The sequence below is a fragment of the Protopterus annectens genome, chromosome 2.part0 (assembly GCF_019279795.1).
Source record: "Protopterus annectens isolate FY-2018-M chromosome 2.part0, PAN1.0, whole genome shotgun sequence".
In the NCBI taxonomy this organism is placed as follows: Eukaryota; Metazoa; Chordata; order Ceratodontiformes; family Protopteridae; genus Protopterus; species Protopterus annectens.
Window position 1 is genome coordinate 1,742,594,662 of NC_056728.1, and position 22,612 is coordinate 1,742,617,273.

Sequence of the window (22,612 nt, forward strand, 5' to 3'; positions counted from 1 at the left end):
GACCTTGCTAAAGCATTTGACACCATGCCCCATTTGGGTATTATTGATAAGCTCACCAACCTGGGCATAAACCCTTACGTCATAAGATGGGTCACAAACTGGTTCTCAGACAGATCCCACAAAGTAAGAGTAGCGAGATCTATGTCCGAATCCAGACCAGTAACGAGCGGTGTGCCTTAGGGCTCTGTCCTGGGGCCCCTCCTGTTTGGCATTTACTTCTCAGAAGTACAGGCAAGCACTGAAGGGCTGTGGCTGACCAAATTTGCGGACAACTGCAAACTGGGTGCTATAATAGAGTTTCTGGCCGACATGGATATCCTCCAGAAGGGCCTTAATGAGACTGATGCATGGTGTCAAAGCCATGGTCTCTAGCTAAATGCTAAAAAATGCATAGTAATCCCCTTTGTTTTACCCGTGAACTACCACATAGGAGGTAACCCCCTGAAATCTAAAGAAGTAATAAGGGATCTAGGGACCCAAGTAGATAGCCAGCTTTCCTTTGATAACCATGTTGTCAAGGTGGTTAGAAAATCCTTCTATGTGACCCATCTGATCACGAAAGGGTTTGCCTCAAGATCTAAGGATGTAGTGGTGCCCCTCTACTCTTTCCTCATCAGACCCATTATTGAGTACAATGCACCATTTGGAATGTACCTGGCTAGGCATCTCCAGCAGCTGGAGATACCACAGAGGTACCTCACTAAGAGGATTACTGGCCTCAAACAGTTGCCCTATGCAGCACGATTGAAAAAACTAAGGCTTTTCTCTGTTGCATACCACCTTCTCAGAGGAGATCTCTGTCTAACATACAGAGCCATGTCCAACCCAGAACTGTTGAACATGCTCCATCTTAGCAAAACCAAATCTACTAGAGCTACACGCTCTAGGGATATAAACCTCAGCACAACAATGAATAGAACATGCTGGAGGGATAGATTCCCTTCGCAAAGACTTCCCTTGCTGTGGAACAAGGTCCCGATCTACATAAGACAGAGCCCCTCACTATTCCTCTTCAAGAGGAACCTTGACGAGTGGATGGGTAACAGAAAGTTCACACCAGGGATCATACCAACAGCTCTACTAGATAGGGGCCAAGGGTACTAGCTGCTAGATCAAGGGCCTAGGGAACTAACCAAAGGGGCAGTGAATACCGCACAACGTGGCTGGGCTAATATATGCCTTCGGGCAGATAGCCCAGTACCTACCTATGAACAACATTAACAGAACATTGGTGATCCAGAGGGAAGGGGAATGTAAGGCAATACCATTGTTGTTGGCGGGTCTTGATGCAGAGAAAGCATTTGCCAGAGTGAGCTGGCATTTTATGAGTAGGTCAATGGAAGCACTTAAATTTCCTAAAAACTAAAAGGTGGATTAGGAGGATATATGAGGGATCAAAGGTGAAAATTAAAGTGGGTGAAATCCTCTATAATCATTTATGATTGAGCAGAGAAACCAGGCAGGGTTGTCCTATTTCCCCTTTATTTGCATTATATTTAGAACCATTGGCACAGAAAATAAGAGACTAAGAAATTCAAGGATATAGTTCGTATGGTAGTCATCATTTGCAGATGACATTATTTTATACCTCACAAAACAAGAGAGAGACATTACAATGTTGTGGAACATTGTGAGATAGTTTCATATCTTTTCGGGATACAAAATTAATGAAGCTAAAACAAAGGTAATATCAGTAAATTAGGTACCCACATATGAATTCAGCGATATCAATATTTTTGGGTACATGATAAAATGAAGTATTTAGGAGTATAGATTAAAATGATTCTGGTGAGCTTTTTATGCAGTGTTATCTTGGATTTTGAGTTATTGGTTGAATTTATGCAAGTTGTCTTGCTTATGTTTGTGATCTCTTCCCACAATGGCATTTGTGTCATGAGTGGGCATTACCTGCAAAACATTGCAACACTTTAGCACAGCAATAAAAACTAACATCATCAATCTGGTGCTCAAAAACTTGCACTGTACTACAAACAATAAGGAATCAAGGACCCTCATTCCTCACTACTAACACCAGTGTGGACCGTCCGTATAGGGAAGGGATAATAACTACACAGTAAAGTACAATTTCCCTTAAGAGCACACAGAGATCACAGTCTGGGGCTGGTCTCTCCCTTTCTCCCCAGGTCCCCAATAAGAGTCCCCACTGGCATAACTATAGGGTCCAGATCTCAGCCTAGTGGACAAGCTAAAACCTCCAGCACCCACTCTGTCCAACCAGTGCTTCGTGTCCATGCCCAAGTAGCTGACACAAATACACACTTTGAGATAAGAACCACACAGACACTTCTGGGGAAGACTGGCACATGTTCTCCAGCTGTGCTCCTTTTACCCAGACTATACGGTAGAAATCACTGCCACCACCCAGGTAATATTTATCAGCTACTCAAAGGCCCTTATGAAAGGGTGTCTAATTATACTGTGCAATATTATTATCCAAATAAGTGCAACCGAACAGTTAAGACTTATTTGGAGTGACTTGGTACACTATATACATACAATGTACTCTTAGAGCTTAAATTATCTCTACACAAAACAGCCACAGTTGAAAGGTTTAAAAATATTTTATAATAAATAAATAAAAAACACAAGACAATACTTCTTATTACACAGTTCTAGTCAAGAGTTTAGAGATCACAGAGAAATAATTAAAATAATACAGTAGAAAAGTTCTGACATCACAGAAAAACAAACTAGTCTAATCTTCCTATTTCCTAACTATATATAAGAGAAAACACTAAAGTCTGAGATCCTACTTACATACAGATACAGGCAGAAAGCTGGTGATGTTGGATGTTCTCAAGACAAATGCTCTCATGCTCTCATTCTTTCTGTCCTTAAATTGATAACACAGTACCACTGATTAATTTCAGATTACATAATTTCTTTCTGGTCCCCAGCCTTACAGACTCACAGAGGTTAATAGCCCCTTTGATCTTGCAGCTGGTCAAGAAGCCAGAACAATAAAATAAATTATACATGCAAATTCTATCCATTAACTCTGGCCTCAAAACAATAGGCAGAATGCCTTTGTCTAGACATCTTGGCTCAGAGTTTTGACATCAAAGAATTGACTTATCAGCTTTGTTACAGCAGAGTGCACTGTTATATTTTTGCAGTTCCACATTTAACACCATTTTTTTTCCCATTTAAGAGAGCAAGCCTGTGGCTTATATTAATATTTACAAATGACATAATTCTATCTGGCTGGGTAGCCTTCACCTATCTTCACAGACTGTAAGTGATATACACAAAAATCCCAGTTCAGGGCTAAAGCTAAACCCTTTAGACAAATTAGCTCAAAAATAAAGTTGGGTCTTACTCAATCTTCTGATTTCAAAAAGGAAGAAACGTTGGCTTATTTGGACCAAGTTTCCAAAGAGATTCATTAAGATCACTAACACTGGCTGCAAGGCCTACGTAAAAAGGCCCTGTTACCAAAATGTGGTATTTTGTGATTCAGAGACCTGTTAGCTGCAGTGAGGAAAGATGTCATTATGGGGTCATTTGTATGCCTCAGAATCTTGTTACATGCCACATGGTGCAGAATAGCACTTCCCTTTGTAGGTAAAAAGTATTGACAGCTGCATCATGAAAGCAGAGGCATTCCCCTATCCCTCTTACGCGCGCACACACACACACACACACACACACACACACACCACTTTCCCATGCCTGTCCCTGTTTGACTGTGTGATGTCTCTCTCCTCTGGTCCATTGATCAAGGAGCCTCGGTCCTCAGCACCGACACCAGTGGGGAACATTCACGGTGAGAAAAATAAACAGTATTTTCAGATGCAGCTCTCTACACAAAGTTCAATTTCCCTTAAGAGAACACAGGAAAGGCAAACTCCAGTCCTGGGGCTTGGCTTTCTCTCAAGGCCCCAAATAAGACTCCCCACTGACCACTATAGAGTTGAGTCCTTAGTGGGGTGTTCCAAGCCAAGTCCTCCACCACCCTATGAAATCTCAGTGCTCTTTGTGTCCCTGTTCAAAGAAGCTGTCACACATACTCTGTTTGAGATTTGATTTTCAGACACACACACCCACCTGGGAAAAGCTGGAACAGCTTACTCACTCTGCCACCTCCACCAGACTATAAGGTAGATCTACTGCCACCAGAACACCCTAAACCAGCTACTTTACAGCTGTTACCAGGGTACCCAATTACACTAATGCAAATTATAGTGTCTGTCTAAGCAGCAAGACTTTCTGGAACGTGGAGCCACAGTACCAGTAAACAAATGCAAGTACTCTCAAAGGTTAAATATTTTTATATTATATATTGGTCAGATCTGACCATAAACTAATCACCCTAGGTATCCACATCCCGCCCCCACCCCCCATTAAGGAAACCATGGTACAAAATTTCACCAAAGCCATCTTCATGCTTTTTAAGACAGAAGTGGCGAACTTCATGACACCCATGTAGATGGAAAATACGAATGCTGAATCCTACACAAATGCACCCTATAAGCACTTACATGAGTGCATGGATCGTGCTATCCCAAACAGAACCAAGACACTACCCTCCAAAAAAAGGAAGCCAATCTGGTGGTCCCCTGCCATAAACAAACTCTACAACAGAAGGAAGAAACTGTTGCAAAAGAGAGTAAAATCCCATGAGAGTGGAGGAGCTCCTTGGTCAGCCTCAGTAAGAAGCTTAGATCCCTTATAAGATTCTCCAAAGCTAGCTACGAAAACAAAATTGCCACTGATTCTAGGGACAACCACAAAACATTCTATAGCTATGTCAAGAATCTCAAGGGCAACACCCAGATCTGCTGTGAGTTGCAGCACAATGACACGAAAATTACAGAACCAACTGATATTGCCAACATCCGGGCAGATAGTTTCAATGCTAACTTTACCCCTCTCTCACCCCCTAAAGGGCCCATATCTGTACAGGAAGAATGAAGAGTCCCTGTAATCACAACTATGCAGGTAAAAGCTGTACTCTCTAAAGCCAAAAACACAGTATCCATGGGACCGGACAACATCCCCGGCTGCATTTTACACGAACTTCAGAATGAACTGGCTCCCCACCTAAGCACCATGTTCAATCATAGCCTCACATGAGGCTTTGTGCCTACTGAATGGCACACAGCAACAGTTATCCCACTCCACAAAGGGGGAGCCACCACTGATCCCGGGAACTATCACCCTATTAGCCTGACGAGCCTGGTCTGTAAGGTCATGGAACGTGTCATCATGGAACTCCTAAACAAAGACATTGGTAACCTCCAAACTCTGGACCCCAGCCAGTTCAGGTTTGTGAAAGGCAGATCATGCCTCCTGAACCTGATTGACTTCTTTGAGGCAGTCACCAAAGCCATAGACGAGGGTAAGGTGGTTCACACAGCCTATCTTGACCTCGCCAAGGCTTTCGACACCATCCCCCATTCTGGAATTATAGCTAAACTCACTAAACTAGGTATAAATCCCTACATCACAAGATGGGTTGCCAACTGGCTCACTGACAGAACCCACACTGTAAAAGTTGTAGACTCCAAATCTGACTTTAAACCAGTGACAAGTGGAGTACCACAGGGTTCAGTCCTGGGACCTCTCCTGTTAGCCTGTACTTCAGAGAAGTAGATACCAAACACAGAAGGCCTTTGGCTACCAAAGTTCACAGATGACTGCAAACTAGGAGCCATAGTTGAGTCCCCAAATGATGTGGACATCCTACAGAAGGACCTCACTGAGACAGATGCCTGGTGTCAGAGCCATGGCCTCAAGCTCAATGCCAAAAAGTGCATTGTCAGCCCCTTTGGTAAAAACTCTGTACCAAGAAAGTACCACATAGACAGCAGTCTACTTCACGCCAAATGTGTGAGACCTTCAGACCCAGGTGGACAGTAATCTCTCCTTTGATAATCGCATCACTACAGTAGTCAGGAAATCCTTGTACATGGCACACCTCATCACAAAAGTGTTCTCATCCAGGAAAAAAAGAGTTCATTGTTCCCCTCTACTCGACACTCATTATACCCATTATAGAGTATAATGCCCCTTTTGGAATGTACCTCAGAAGACATCTGCAGCAGCTGGAAAGGCCACAGAAGTACCTCACAAAGAGGATTACTGGCCTCAAACAGATGCCCTACATTGACTGCCTCAAAAAACTCCAGCTTTACTCCGTAGCATATCGCCTACTCCGAGGTGATGTCTGCCTAACATATAAAGCTATGCCAAACAGAGAGCTGTTGGACATGCTACACCTAAAGAAATCCTAACCCCTCCAAGCTACACGCTCTAGGGACATAAACCTTGTCACCACAATAAAAAGGACATGCTGGAGGGATAGATTCCTGTCCCAGAGTCTTCCCATACTCTGGAACAAGCTACCCGTCTGTGTCAAGCAAAGTTCCTCATTAGTGCTCTTCAAGAAAATTCTTGATGAGTGGATGGGAAATAGGAAATACACCCTGGGAATCACTTCTGTTGCTCTGCTCGACAGGGGCACAGGAAAATAACTTTCTTGGGTGGCTTAAGCCAGGGAACCTTGTTGGCTAGACTTACTTAGGCCCTTGGGCCGATGGCCTAGTACCTACCTAGGAAACTATGAACCTACCTATAATTCTTTACAAAACTTTAACTAGCTATGCTGGGATATATTACACATGCACTGCCCTACTCCCCCGGCACAGCTGGCACTACCTCGCATCATCACATCTCTCCCTCCTTTGAAGAATCAAGCTAGTTTCAGGTGACCAGATATGAGTACAGCCCCCACCCCATGGTTTGAAGTATCCACCTGCACAACAAATTCTTTACTCTAACCTGGACTGGCTAGCACAGGGCATCCTCCCAAAGCCCCTTTAAGCTTTGGAATGCCTGCTCACAGGCTGCGGTCCATGCAGCCTTGTCATCTGGCTTGTTTTTCCTTGTCAGGTCTGTGAGGAGAGCAGCTATTGTACTATAATGGTTAATAAACTTTCTGTAGTACCATACTGTCCCCAAGAATGGCCACACCTGCTTTTTGGTAACAGGGGCAGGCCATGCCTGAATATTTTCCACCATGCCAGGTTCTGGCCTAATCTTAACACTCCTCACTCTATGTCCCAAGAGGGAGACCTCTGCCATACCCACCTGACACTTACTGGGCTTAATAATGTACCCTGCCGTTTGCAGTTTGTCCAGGGCCTCCATGACATGCTGAAAGTGCTCTTGTCAGGAATGGCTGTAGAAGGCAATATCACAATATCATTCAGATAAACAAGGGCATAATCTTCTGCTCCTGCTAGGATACAATCTACTAGCCTCTGGAAGGTTGCTGGGGCATTTTCCATCCCAAAAAGCATCTTCATGAACTTATATAATCTGAAAGGAATCACAAAGGCTGACCTCTCTCTTGCAGTGGGAGTCAAGGGCACCTGCCAGTAGCCCTTGGTCAGATACTTAGCCCCACCCAGCTGCTTTAAGGCTTCATCTGTCCTAGACATGGGGTAAGCATCTGACTCTGTGTGACTGGTCATTTTCCTGCAGTCCACACAGAACCTGGTGCTGTGATCCTTCTTTTGTACCAGCATGACTGGGGAGGCCCAGGGGCTGCTGGACTCCTGGATTACTCCCAGTTCCAAAATTTCCTGTATCTCCTACATCAGAGTCTGTCTGACTTGCTCAGGCACCCTGCAAGGGACCTGCTTGATAGGTCTTTGGGGTCCTGTGTACACATGGTGCTGCACCACGTGGGTGTACCCAGGTGGTGCAGCACCTTGTGTATACGGGGTGCTGCACCACGTGGGTGTACCCAGGTGGTGCAGCACCTTGTGTATACAGGGTGCTGCACCACGTGGGTGTACCCAGGTTTCCCAGTGAACATGTCCCCAAACTCTTGTAACACTGCTCAGATTTCTTGAACCTTGGAAGGGGATAGTTGCTGTGACATTGCTACCCCTTCCACTGAGGTGTAATTTCGGGCCTCACTGAGATGAAGTCACCAGATCCCCCTCAGACTCCTCCTGCCACCAGCTGCAAATATTCAGCACAAGGGGCTCCCTATCATGGTAAGACTTCATCCTGTTAACATGGTACAGTTTATGGCCCTGCATCCTGTCTAGCAGTTTTACCATGTAGTTAATATCACTGACCTTCCTTACCCTTTGAAAGGTCCATCCCAAGCCTGCAGCTTATTGTGTCTTGTGTCTAAATAACCTGCTGTCCCACAGCGTACTCTTGAGCTCGAGCATTCCTGTCATACCAGACCATTTTCTGCTGTTGGGCTCCTGTCAGGTTCTCCTGGGCAAAGCCCAGGAGCTCCCTAAACCTTGTCCTGTGGTTTAGGACATATGCCACAACAGACTGCTTGCAGGATTCACACTCACTCCCCACCACTCATCACAAATCAAATCCAAGAGCCCCCTTTGCCCATACAACTCAAAGGGTGAAAAACCTTTGGATTCTTGTGGTACCTCTCTGTATGCAAACAGCAGATGGGGCAAATATTTGTCACACTCTCTCTTAAACTGGTCTGCAAATGCCTGTAGCATGGAATTCAGTGTAGAGTTTAACCTCTCAACAAGACCATTAGTCTGAGGGTGGTAGGGGGGGTATTCTTTAGGTGCTTCACCACACAGAGTTCTCATAAACAAGCCAGCAGGTCTGACATGAAATTGGCACCTCTGTCAGTCGGTATTTCTCCTGGAAAACCTACCCCGCTGAAAAATCTAACAAAGCATTTGCCACCGTCTCTGCCTCAATAGAGGACAGAGCCACTGCCTTTAGGGTATCTAGTAGCATAATCTACTTTCACTAAGATATACTTATTCCCTGTGGAACTTGAGTACTCAGAGGCCCCACAATATCCATTGCTATCATCTGAAATGCTCCTCAATCACAGGCAAAGGCATCAAAGGAGCTTTGACACTGTCTCCTGCCTTGCCTACTTTTTCACACTGCTCACATGTTCTGCAGTACTCTGTTACATCCCTTACAATCCCAGGCCAATAAATGTTCTGCATAATACGTCTCTTGGTATGCTTTAGGCCCATATGACCTGCAAAAAGAATGTCATGGGCTATGACTAGAAGTGCCAGATGGTAAGCTCTGGGCAATACCAGCTGGTGAATTACCTCACCCTCTAGCCCTCCCTCAGGGATCTAGTCTCTATACAGTAACCTTTTGTTCCAGTATGCAGACTCCCCTTTTCCTTGAGAATCAGGTACCTCCTTAGCTACCTTCCTCAAGCCTCATAGTGTAGGGTCTGAGAGCTGAGCCTGTCTCAACTCTACCTTTGTGACCCTTCCCAGCTCCCCTTCCATTGGAAGTCTGGTATCTTCTGACAGCGGTGCCTCATGATCAGCCTGGGTACTACTACTCACCTCTGCCCTTACAGTCACCCTGTCCAAGGGAACATCAGTGCCTGTCAGCAACTGTGGCTCACCTTCAGGGTCACTGTTGCAAGGTAGCTTCCTCCCTGAAATAGCCACATCACCAGCCTCAGCTAGAGGAGTGGGGTCTGACTGGGTCTCCCTCAAGTTAACCAGACACACATGCCTGTCTCCAGGCCTGACTGCGTGTAACTGCATGCACACAAGGTACTGCATTATCAAAATCATTCCATATCAAGACATCTGCAGGGATGTCCTCAAGCACACCTACGTGCTTGCTTCATTTTCCACCCTGTCAGTCAAGTGAACCTTAACCAAAGGTAGTTGGAATGGAGTCCCTCTTAAATCTCTGACTGGAGTTGACTGCCCAAGCAAGTACTGCTCCTGTTTAACCACTGCAGGCTTCACAATGGTTATGTCAGAGTCTGTCTCTCTCTTGATAGTGGCCTGTTTTCTACCCACTAAGATAGGATACAAACTCCATTGATAGATTGGTACGCCTGTTGTCTCCAGCCAACTTACCACTGGCATGCTGTTATTCCCACTTGCTGGCTCCCTTGTTCCCCACCTTGCTTCAGTGGACATTTATATGCTACATTTATTTATTTTATTTATTTTACATTTGTTAACCGGGCTAGTCCAGCTGGATACATGTCCATTTTCAGTGGAGGCCCGAGGAGAAAAGCTCCGTTACACTACTAAAATAATACTTTCAAAAATACTTTACAAATACTTTTAAAAAAGAAGAAATCAAGTCAGATACAAAAATATAATAGAGTAAACATTCAATTTCAGTCTGCTACATTAGGTATGGGATTTAAAATACTTTGTTTTGTACAAAGTACATGGCCCCTCTGGTTACATTTAAAACATCTAAACCCTGATCCTGGCCATGTAACTGAACTAGTGGCTTCCCCTATTACTGGTGGGCTCTGTTGGGGTGGTTCAGGCTGCCCACTATGGGTTCCCTTATAACCATGTGCAGCACTGGGTATCCCCTTCTTGTGTAGTGGTGCCCTGCTTGCCAAGTAGAGATCTCCTTTTCTCCTCAGCTCATCTGCAGAGTTATACTCCCAGTCTGCCAACCAGTTTCTCATGTCTTCAGGCAAAGTGTTAAGGGCTTCTTCCCTCACCAAAAGATCTGCCAACCTTTCAATAGTGGTGACCTGACACCCACTTGCCTACCTATGAAAATAAGTGCTTAAGTCAGCAATATAATCACTAACACTGCTCTACGTCTATGCTTACTAACGTTTTCTGTAAGCTTTAGGTGTTAAATTAAAACATTCCGATAGACATTGTTTAACCTTGTCATAATTTAAACAATCAGTATCAAACAATTTAGAAACAGCAGTTACAATTTACCAGGGAGTAAGGGGTCAGGAACCATATCCAGAGCCCTTGGTCAACATCATGCTGTCTACATATTCTTTCAAATATATTAATAAAACTATCATCTTCTGTGTACTGTAGAAGAAATTTACTGACCTATGTTGCTTCAGGGATTTGGTTATTTCCTTAACCATTACCTCCATATTCCTGTCAAAAAGTTAGCATGTCCCTCTCATGTTGACACTTTCTCATTTTCTTCAGTCTTCAAATGCCACAATCTATCTGCCAATTCTAATTTCATATGTTTTGTCTCCAGTTCATGTCTCTGTAATTCCAGACAGGTTTTTAAGTCATCTGAGGAAAAGTGAACTGTCCTGTTTCTGAGGGTTGTACATCCCCATCACCGGACTGGTTGTCTTTCTGGTTGCTGGTCTGTGCTGCACCTGTGACTAAGGCTGAAATCATGTCTTCATTAGTCAGGTTACTATGCACCAGTCCTTTGGATTTGCACACCTTAGCCAACTTGTTTACTGTTAGCTTGCCATAATCCTTTGTTGACATTTTTGCCTGCTTTCCTTGACTAAACTAAGAAAATAAATACAACTATTGTGAAAAGTGAAACTCTGTATGTTTACCTTGTGGCTGCTAAAAGTACACATACCTTTTATAACAACTCCTTATGATCTACAGACATTCAGTTAATATCCCACCACTGCCACCAATATGTGTCGCCCCTCCTCTGGGCCAGTGATCAGGGAGCCTCCATCCTCACCACTGACACCTGTAGGGAATGTTCATAGTGAAAAAAATAGACACGCACAGTATTTTCAGGTGTAGCCATCTGCACCAAATACAGTTTATCCTTAAGAGCACACAGGGAATGCACACTCAGTAACAGCAATCCATTTTCTAATAACTCCTTCACTGTTCTCAAAGAAGCAAAATGGCAAAAATGACAAGAAAATTGCAATTGTCCAGATGGACAACTTTTTTTGTGATGTAAAAATTATGCTAAAATATGTGCTCCCCCCCCCCCCTTGTCATGCAGTACTGTGTTCCCTTATTTAATACCAAGTTAGCTTGTTCTGCTAGAAGAGAATATATTTCAGCCATTTCTTACACTTGCATGAAGAACCTTCTTTAGTTGAAGATGTGGTGGACAAGCAATTTTTTGAAGGTTGTTCTATAGATGAGACTCTTAACCATCCATTGTCTACAGCTCAACATTAGAATCTTGTTATTGGGAAGTTAACTGTACCATTTGAATATAGGGAAGATGTGCATACTATGCACTGAAGGCATGCCATCTGAGAACCAGACTGGAAAACCAAGCACTGTGACCTGACTGGGTTTATATCAGATGTCCATGTATACCAGAGATATACTGGAGGTGAACTGGTAATCCAAACTGTGTGTGTGTGTGTGTGTGTGTGTGTGTGTGTGTGTGTGTGTGTCCTGCAGTACACTGATGTCTCATCAAGGATTACTTTCTCTGCTTTATGTACTTTGAGTACTGGGATATGCTTCTGTGTTCCCTCATCATGGAATTGAATAATACAAGTATCAGAGAGTAGTTGAGTGACTGAATGAAAGAAAAAATGCATTACTTGCTTTTTGAAACAGTCTGGAGTACTATTTTTTGTAGTTGAAGTTAACAGCAAGTAGAAAAAATTCTGAATTGCAGCCTTTAACATATTGAAAGATGTATAGATGGCTCTGTATTGAAATATCACTGGTAAAGCCGAGTGACGACATGCTCAAAAAAAAAAAAAAAAAAAAAACAGGAGAAGAGTGAATGTCCAACATTGCTTTTCTACTTAAAATTTAACCCCCCCCAAATATATATATATATATATATATATATATATATATATATATATATATATATATATATATATATACCGACTCCAGGATCACCATATATCTGAAAAAGGAATCTTATGAGAAACAGCCATCTTGGACTTAGTATATGCAAGTCTCAGTTTTACAGGATTTGCTAAAGCAAGTTCCATCATTTCAGACTGTTACAGGTGTATGTACAGTCTTTCACAACAGCAAGATGTCTTTTAAAAGTAAGATCCTTTTATGTCTCTAGTGGTGTCTGAATTCACTTTGAGTCAGTTCCTCCAGCTTCCTTTTTTCTTCAAAAACAAGAATTCAAGTGTGAAAAGAATTTTCACTGCATGGATGCTTAAGAGTGTGTTTCTATATTATACGGAAAAAATGAAACCAGTAGACCAAAATATCATTCGTGTTGTGTTTTTTCATTTTTAAAGAAAAAGTTGGATTACTTGGAAGTAAAATATGTAGCTTGTCAAAGAGCTGGTTTCTTTTATGGGAAGCCCAGCAAGACCTTGATGGGGGAGGTCAATGCCCACTTCACCAGATGAGCAGCTGCCGCTACAGCCTTTCTGGCAACGTGTCCAGTCAGAGTGGTTATAAGGCTGCCACATCGCCATGCTTCTTTTCCAAATATAAATGGGGGTGCATATTCTTGGGGCAGGATTAATTTCAGCAGTGTCTAATGGATGCTTTAATCCCACCAACCACATTTTTAGGCACACAGTACATTTCCAGATTATCTGCACAACTCTTGAAGGTGTGGTCCTTATTATGCACATAGTACAACGGAGTAATTTACTTGTCCTAACAGTAGACATGCAAGTAACAGGATCACTGCAGCGGGATAGCTTCCCTCCAGTCGTCATCCTGACATTGTGTGCATACTGAGTCTGTCACAACCAACATTTATGTAGAATTTGTCACCACTGGCTTATATGTACATGTTTCTCTTTATTTAGCTAAATCATACGCTTTATAAACAGTTTATTTAGAAAGTGTGGTTTAAATGATTCAGTGAATTTTTATTTTTTTTTACTTGCACACATATATATATATATATATATATATATATATATATATATATATATATGTGTGTGTATATATATATATATATATATATATATATATATGTGTGTGTGTGTGTGTGTGTGTGTATATATATATATATATATATATATATATATATAGTTCATAGTTCATAGTTTTAGTACTAAGCTAACTGCTCTTGAGAGCCATTTTAAGCCTAGCCAATTATCTCCTGTGAGACTCAAACCCTGCACCTTGTGTTTGTAAGGCAAACAACTTAGCCATTAAGCCACCCTCCCAACCCCAAATATATATATATACACACACAAACACGCACACTTATGAAGATGTTATCTGAATATAAGCGTACATATAGGAACATGTTTTGATATGCACGTTTTCTGTTCTCCATTACAAAGCAGAAGGTATGTGATATTGTCTCTTTTTTTATAGCTGGGCTTTCCCTTTAAATCTGCTGCAGTCACGTTCTCTCATGCCACTAGACATTCAGCTGTTGAAAACATTTGGCTAATGACCGACCTCCTCAATCAGTATCCCATATTGCATACGTGATTCTTGCACAGTGATCCTGCCCATACAGCTGCTATTAGGGGAAGAACTTCCTGCAGCTGTACTTTGCTCATTCATTTAAAGGACATAGTGATTTGAAGCACTTTAGTATAAATGTATGCAATAAAAATTAATTACTTGTAGACTTAATACCAGGCTTTGAAGCCTGGAAGGTATTAATTAATCATTATGTGACTGAAAGTGATGACTGCTGGGCTTCTGTGCTATGTTTTCATGATTTTCTTTGCTTTTTTTGTGTATACTAGATTTGGGCCTCGTCATATCCGAGCAGAGTCTGTGATGTTAAGGGCATACAATTCCAGTACACGTGCTGCACCGTATAAATCAATGATGATTGCTGATATTGGAGATGTCAATGTGAATCTCTATGATCTAAAAGACAGCTGTAGAAGGATACGAGATGCATACCAGAAGATAATGTCAGAGAACTGTATTCCATTGACATTAGGTAATAACATTGGTACTTAAGATGTTTGTTAAGCTTTAGAAGCTTTTTCCTCCATTTTTGGGTTGCTAAACTCATGTAACATGAGTTCTAATTATGAAAGATGCTTTGTGTATCCATTGGTTTACTTCTCAGTGCAAGAAAATAATTACAACTAGACTGAGTGTAGAGTGGCACAGTAGTGCAACAGATAGTGAGCCAATTCACAACAAGAGAGTCTCTGGTTCACTTCTCAGCTGGGGTACTTTCTGTGTGGAGTCTGCTATCCTCCCTGTGTTCATGGTGCTCTGTTTCCTACCACATTTCAAAGGCATGCCACAAGGTGGATCAAGATCGGTAAATTACCTATGGGGGTGTATGTGTAAGAGAGAGATACTGAAGAAAGACCTGGCAACCTACTTCCATTCCCCCTTTGCCTTGTTAACTCCAGTGGTTGTGGTGGCTGTCTATGGAGTCACTCTAGGAGTTGGATGTGACTATGAGAGGTAGCAAGCAAGACTGAGTGTCTTCCCCTTCTGTAATATACATCTGTGCCCCTTTCCTTAAGTGGTCTGTCTAATCTTGCTTAGAATCCCAGAGCAGTAGGGGGTGATGATCTGTAAACTACCATTTTCTGCAAAGGCCTGATTCTAATGTCAAGCATGTCTGGATACAGGGTTAATAGTGAGAGTGGGGAGCTCTGAATAGCCTACCTGCCCTTGGAGGAGTGGTTTCTGGCCAGAAACAGTAGTTTTATTGGCCATTTTGGCTAATTTCTGTCTTTTTAATCTTTCTGATATAAAAACCGCATTTGCGCGGTTTTGCACACTGGGCAGTGCCGGTTAGCTAGGGTTAAACTTAATACCAACTCCACAAAGTCTACTCTTCAGTTTTTCCCTTGGAACTAGAGAAACCTTCAACTTTAGCACTCAAACCATTCATTTTACAGCCCAACACTTGCTTAAAACTCATAACAAGCACTAAATACCCCTAGCACTAGCCCCCCTTATACTGTCCAGAAGGACGAGGCTCTCTATTCGTCCACAACAGTCAATCAGAAAAACAGCTCACTCTGCCTATTCAGGCATGTCCAAAGGGCAGTTTACGGTGTACTCTCCAGTCCAACTGGTGAATCTGGGCATTTTGAGGCAATGTTACAACTGCCTCATGTACACAGACAACCCTCTCCTCCTACCATCAAACACTAATATATGCGAGAGATGCAATTATACAGCCAGACTGGAGGCAAAGCTCTCTCAACCCCAGACTGTAACTGACTGTCAAGAGGAGAAGGGTAATATGTGCAACACACCACCAGTCTCAGACAGACCTAACAAACCAACACAGGCAAATAACACACACAAATACACGAAAACATACTCAGAGGCTTTAAGTAAAAATCTGCAAAAGCAACGGAGACCTCCAAAGCAGACATCCAAGCAACCTCCACAACCCATCACCAGCCATGAAACACATACTTCACATAATCAGTGTGCCATGCAATCACAGCCCTTAAGGCAAAATAACATACCTAACACACTAGTAATAGTGACTCTATAGTCAGGCACACTGATGTCCCACTAACTAGGCTGGACAAGGAGAAGGTTACAGTTAGCTGTCTGTTGGGCGCCAGGATCCACCACATAACACAAGCACTCAGGTCACTCCAGAACCAGTACAAGTACGACTCTTGTCATTATGCATGTTGGTGTGAATGACCTGAGATGTTACCTCCCTGGACGACATGAAAAGAGACATGGAAGAGCTCTCTGATCATGTGGCCCAGGCAGGTATGACCCTGACCCTGAGTAGCATCCTACCTTCACCAAGAATGATGCCACAGTATAAAGAAAAAATTATCAACATCAACAATTGGCTAAGTTTCTGGTGTCATTCAAAGGGTATCCAGTATCTGTCTGCCTGGGATGACATGCTCGACAAGCCACGTTGCTTCACAAGAGATGGCTTGCACCTGTCTCCCTTGGCTTTCGAATACTGGCAAAGACTCTTGTCACCCCCATAGTGCCTTTTTTAGGCAAGGCTCAAAAGACAAACCCACCACCGTAAATAGCACAAGTAACCAAAAACTGAGGGTAATGCTACTCAATGCCAGAAGTCTAAACCTCAAAATGCACGCACTTGAGGCACTCCTCAGTATGGAGAACATCAATATCTGAAACCTGGTTTAAGGCTCCAGAGAGCACCCCAGCACTACCAGGCTATAACTCATACCATACCTTTTGGCCACAGAACCCAGACCGAAACACAAAAGGCAGGGGATTATCCATATTCATCAAGGATACTCACACCTCCAGGTTAGTGGCGCAGCACGATACATCAGAGATCATCCAAGTGCAACTAACAACGGGCAAAACTGCAATCCAAATTGTAGCTTGCTACAGATCACCCATCATGACCCATGACCCCCATTCTGCATTTCTGGAGACACTGGGAAATATGAAGGTTCTGCCAAACACCCTAATACTGGGTGATTTCAACTACCCAAACATTAACTGGAAGAATTACTCAAGTGCTAACTCCCTTGCCCAACGCTTCCTAGAATATATAAACTCGAACACCCTGGATCAACTGGTCAACACCCCCACCAGAGGGAACAACATATTGGACCTGGTCATCACCAACATGGGCGACCGATGTTCCACACCTGACGTCAACCCCTCGCTGGTTAGATCAGACCATAGACTAATCACTCTGGATATTCACATTCCGCCCACAACTCCATTCAAGGAAACCACCGTGAAAAACTTTTCAAAAGCAAACTTCACGTTGCTTAAGACCGAGGTGGAAAGTTTCACAGCCCCCAAGCCAATGGACAATGCTGTCCAAGCTGCTGAAACCTATACAAAGGCACTCTATGATCACCTGCAGGAATGCATGGATCGTGCTATCCCAAGTAAAACCAAGACTCACTCCTCCAAGAAAAGGAAACCAGTCTAGTGGACCCCTGCCATAAACAGGCTCTACAATAGAAGGAGGAAACTAGTACAGATAAGAGCAAAATCCCTAGAAAGAAAGACATCCCTGATCAGTATCAGCAAGAAACTACGATCCCTCATTAAATCATCCAAGGCTAGCTTCGAAAGAAAAATTGCCAAGAACTCCAAAGATAACCACAAAGCGTTCTTTAGCTGTGTCAAGAACCTTAGTGGAAACACTCAGATCTGCTCTGAGTTGGTGCAAAATGGCACAAAATACACTGAACCGACTAATATTGCCAACATTTTGGCAGACAGGTTCAGTGCAAACTTCACACCACTCCTACCCCCTAAAGGGCCCATAACCATACCAGAAGAAAGTAAGGCCCCGGCAATCACCAACACACAGGTTAAAACAGCCCTATCCAAAGCCAAAAACACAGCCTCAGTGGGACCGGACGGTGTCCCAGGCTGTGTCTTACAAGAGCTCCAAAATGAACTAACCCCTCACCTAAACACACTGTTCAAACTCAGACTCTCTACAGGCTACATACCCACAGAGTGGCTCACAGCAACAGTTATCCAACTCCACAAAGGTGGCACCACAACGTACCCCGAGAACCTGACTAAGCCTGACTAGCCTGGTCTGCAAGGCTATGGAGTGCATCATCATGGAACTCATTAACAGAGACATTGGGAACCTCCAAACTTTGGACCCCACCCAGTTTGGCTTTAAGGGCAGATCATGCCTCCTAAACCTGGTGGACTTCTTTGAGACAGTTACCAAGGCATTAGATGAGGGTAAGGAGGTCCACACAGCCTACCTAGACCTCGCAAAGGCTTTCAACACCATTCCCCATTCTGGTATTATAGACAAACTCACCAACCTGAACATTAACCCCTACATCATGAGATGGGTTGCAAACTGGCTCACGGACAGAACCCACACGGTGAGGGTTGCAGACTCTAGGTCTGACTCTAAACTGGTTACAAGTGGCATCCCCCCAGGGCTCGGTCCTAGGACCCCTCCTGTTCGGTATATAATTCTCCAAGGTACAGGCAAGCACAGGAGGACTTTGGCTGACCAAGTTCACAGATGACTGCAAACTAGGGGCCATAATTGATTTTCCAGCTGATACAGACACCCTCCAGAAGGGTCTCACTGAGATGGATAATTGATGTCAAAATCATGGCCTCAAGCTGAATGCCAAAAAGTGCATAGTCATCCCCTTTGGAAAAAAGTACCCACAAACTACCACATAGGTGGTAGTCCCCTAAATACAGAAAAAGTAATAAGGGGATCTGGGGACCCAAGTAGATAGCAATCTCTCCTTTGATAATCATATTGCCAAGGTGGTTAGAAAATCCTTCTACGTGGCCCACCTAATCTCAAAAGGGTTCTCATTCAGAACAAAGGTGGTTATTGTGCCTCTCTACTCATCACTTATTAGATCCATTATAGAATACAACGCCCCATTTGGGATGCACCTAACAAGACACCTGCAACAGCTGGAAAGACCACAAAAGTACCTCACCAAGAGGGTTACTGGCCTCAAACAGATGACCTATGCAGCCCGACTAAAGAAACTCCAGCTGTACTCGGTTGCATACCGCTTACTCAGAGGTGATCTCTGCTTGATATACAAGGCCATGTCCAAACCAGAATTGATGGATATGCTCCACCTAAAAAAAAAAACAAATCCCTGAGAGCCACACACTCTGGGGATATAAACCTTACCACAACAATAAATAGGACGTGCTGGAGGGATAGATTCCTGACCCAGAGACTCCCCATGCTTTAGAACAAGATTCCAATATTCATCAGGCAGAGCCCCTCACTAGCACTCTTCAAGAGAAACCTTGATGGGTGGATTGGAAACAGAAAATTTACCCCGGGGATCACTGTAGTGGCTCTGCTGGTCAGAGGCACAGGGAACTAATCTAAGGGGGTGGCAAAAGCCAACACACTCTGGCTAGGCTTGTATATGCCCTTGGGCAGATAGCCTAGTACTTGACTATGAAGTAAATAGTGTGGGAAGAAATAGCCAGGGAATTGTTATGGCTAGGCTTGTATAGGCCCTAGGGCTGATAGCCTAGTACCAACCTATGAACCTATAAGGATGTTTCAGTAAAGATGTTAAAAAAAAAAATAATTTGCATTGGCAAGGTCAATAATACACACAGATTAGGAGAAAGCGAATGGTGATACCACACAAAGGATATAAATTACATTTAGTACACCTGCAGAACTTTTGTCTATTTATATAAGCATGCAGTCATGCATACATACATACATGCATGCATGTATGATGGCATGTTATTACAGGGAAGACTGGCGAAGGCAACTGTTCGTTACACAGCACTGATCACACCACATCGGTTGTAATGCAGCTTTGTTGATGAAGGCATAACAGTCAAAGACCTTAACAGCTTCTCAGGCAAAGAGCACGATTGCCTATACTAAATCACTGCCTAACCTGCAACCAGTGGCTTTACCACACAGTACAAATATAAAAATCAGAACCAAAAGAATAAATTAAATACCATAAACAAATATCTCACCTGTGATCACTTTAAAACTGAATACCCCCCCAAAATGGTAGCACATAGATGAAAGGTTAATTACTGAATTGTCCCAGAATTACAGGAATGCTGGAACCGACCTAGTTATCTTGCCACCCCCCCCCGAAAAAATAAAATTCTGTAGTGTAGTGAACATTGTACACTGTACCAAGCAGTACCTGGGATTTATTCTTCTTGATGTTTGTACATAATTATTTTGCACATACATTTTGAAGAATAGTTCACTGGTAAAAGTTTTCAATATATTTCACAATAAATCACACTTTTTTTTCCATTGTAGCAAGTAAAAGGTTCGTTAAAACATTTCCAAGAGCCAAGGGGAAGTTAAGGTGACTTTTCTGTACTGAGATTCTGGCCACATACTGGATAATGATATAGAGACAAGAACCACAAATAGGCTTATATAAGAAAACGCAGCCTGCTGTTGGGCATTGAATAAAGCCAGCTACTGGTTGGTTGAGGCTTCAGTGATGGTTAAATTGTTTTCATATATAATTCCAGTTAAGCAAGTGTGTCTTAGATGAGTTCCTCCAGTTTTCTGGAAGCAGTGCAGTAGCTTTAGAAAACCTGTGTGTAATTCCAAGGATTGATATGACTTAAAAGGGATTAAGTATTGTGTTAAATCACCTCTAAGCGTAAATGACCATTCTGTGATGAACCCTCAGTGATCCTGTCTTTACATTATTTGAGTAGTTATCTAGACCCTGTGAGGATACTTCAAACTGACAAAAAGTTTTCCATTACCAGTACGTAGTAATGATGTACAGCTTTGAGCTGTGACTCGTTCAGCACTTAATGCATGCAGCAGGAGTGCAACTAGAGGAGCTAGGCTTGTAAATGCATCTTCAACTACTTTGAGCTTTTGGTTGCATCCTGACTTGTCTCCTAAACATTTTTTTTTTTCATTTTGCATTTGTATTTGTTATTTTTAGTGGATTCAGTTTTAATGTATAAGTGAATATAATTTATAAAGTATTGTGTTTTATTGGAAATATAAATCTGGGACCATTTTGTTATATTTATCAGAAGTTCTGTAGTCAAGAAATGGTATTTAGAGTTGTATTTTCTACTTTGCTGTACCGTTCAGTCTTGGTCTTTTGGCAATTACTTGGTATGTACATGCTGATCACAGCTTGTTATGTGTCTAGTAAATTTAAATATTTCCAGAGGGTCCGATTAAGGGGTCTATATTATATAATCGAAGTTTTATAACTTCGAATACCATATGATCGACACCATATGGTCGAAGTTATAAAGAAAAAAATCAAACGAGGAAACACAAAACTAAGGGTTGTAAGCAGAGGGGCAAGTCCCCCTGCACCCCCCACACTCCCCCGTTCTTTAAATATACCAACTCCGAGACCACACTATAATGCGGTAAAGGGAAGATTCCCCTTTACTGCACTGTAGTGAGATCTCAGAGTTGGTATATTTAAAGTGTGTGGGGTACAGAGGAGCTTGCCCCCCTGCTTTAAATTGTCAGGTAACTTTTTTTTTTTAATATTTTTTTATACATATTTGAAGTTTTATAACTTTGACCATATGGTGTTGATCATATGGTATTCTTCGTTTATATAATATAGACCTCAGATTAATGCTTGCTTTAATAGATGCCTTTGTAGGCTATTCAGTTTGATTTTCAGATTGTTTTTAAACATATGGTACTGTATAGTTTGTGCATTCTGTCACTGGGGTCATTTTTATATCCTCTTGGACATTTCAACATTTTTTCTGATTTTAAAAATATTTCTTGATTAAGCTGTCATTTTTAACACCAAGTACCTGGTGCTGATTTAGAAGTACAAAACATTTTTTAAACATTATTAAGCACATTTAATATTGATTTTCAGAACAGTAAAAACGTAAAGTATGCTTTGACAGGCAAGCTATTTTAGTCCTTAATGTAAGTGGCTTAGAAGAGCTTCAGGTTTCTGGCACAAGCTTATCACAACATGCAAAGCATTTGAGTGCAGAAAGAGTTTCCTCTGCATTTCTATTTAGTGATCTGACACACCAGTATTGCCTGTGCAAAAAAATAAGCCATTAGAGCTTCGTATAAGAGAATGTGACCTCTCTCTATGGAGTTTAGGAAATCTATTTACTGGACAGATGATGCCTGACTTAAACAGCAATCCTATTTCATATGCTTCATAGGGCAATCTACGAAGTGAGCAGTGTTTGCCTCCAGCAGTTATACTGCTTATTTTGACTGTAATTGGACTGAGGCTTTATCCAGCAGTGAAGATTACGAAATCTAACATCAAATTAATTTAAATCCTTTCATTAGTAAAGGAAGATTCTTGATGGAGGATTGTCCAAATGGGCTTCCTATCAGAAGTGAGACCTGTTGCAATGAGTTTCATCACTCTGAAAAATAAACAATGGTTCAAGCAGAAAAAAGTGAATTGTGAAACGTACTGCTGTTTAAGAAATTGTACAGGATGAGATTCTGCATCTCCTAATGTGGGGGGGGGGGGGGTTGTGCCCCCACATTCACCAATTCAGATTTGTGTACCTCGGAGTAA

The 22,612-nt window shown here is 42.4% G+C and overlaps 1 protein-coding gene across 1 annotated transcript in view; it reads left to right on the forward strand.

The window, feature by feature from the left end:
- The window catches only part of AGMAT (agmatinase), a 394,532-nt gene that overhangs the window by 58,257 nt on the left and 313,663 nt on the right, over positions 1–22,612 (forward strand). Inside the window, exon 2 of the mRNA XM_044061769.1 lies at positions 14,390–14,592. Coding sequence (XP_043917704.1) covers positions 14,390–14,592 — 203 coding nt within the window. The remainder of the gene's footprint in view (positions 1–14,389; positions 14,593–22,612) is intronic.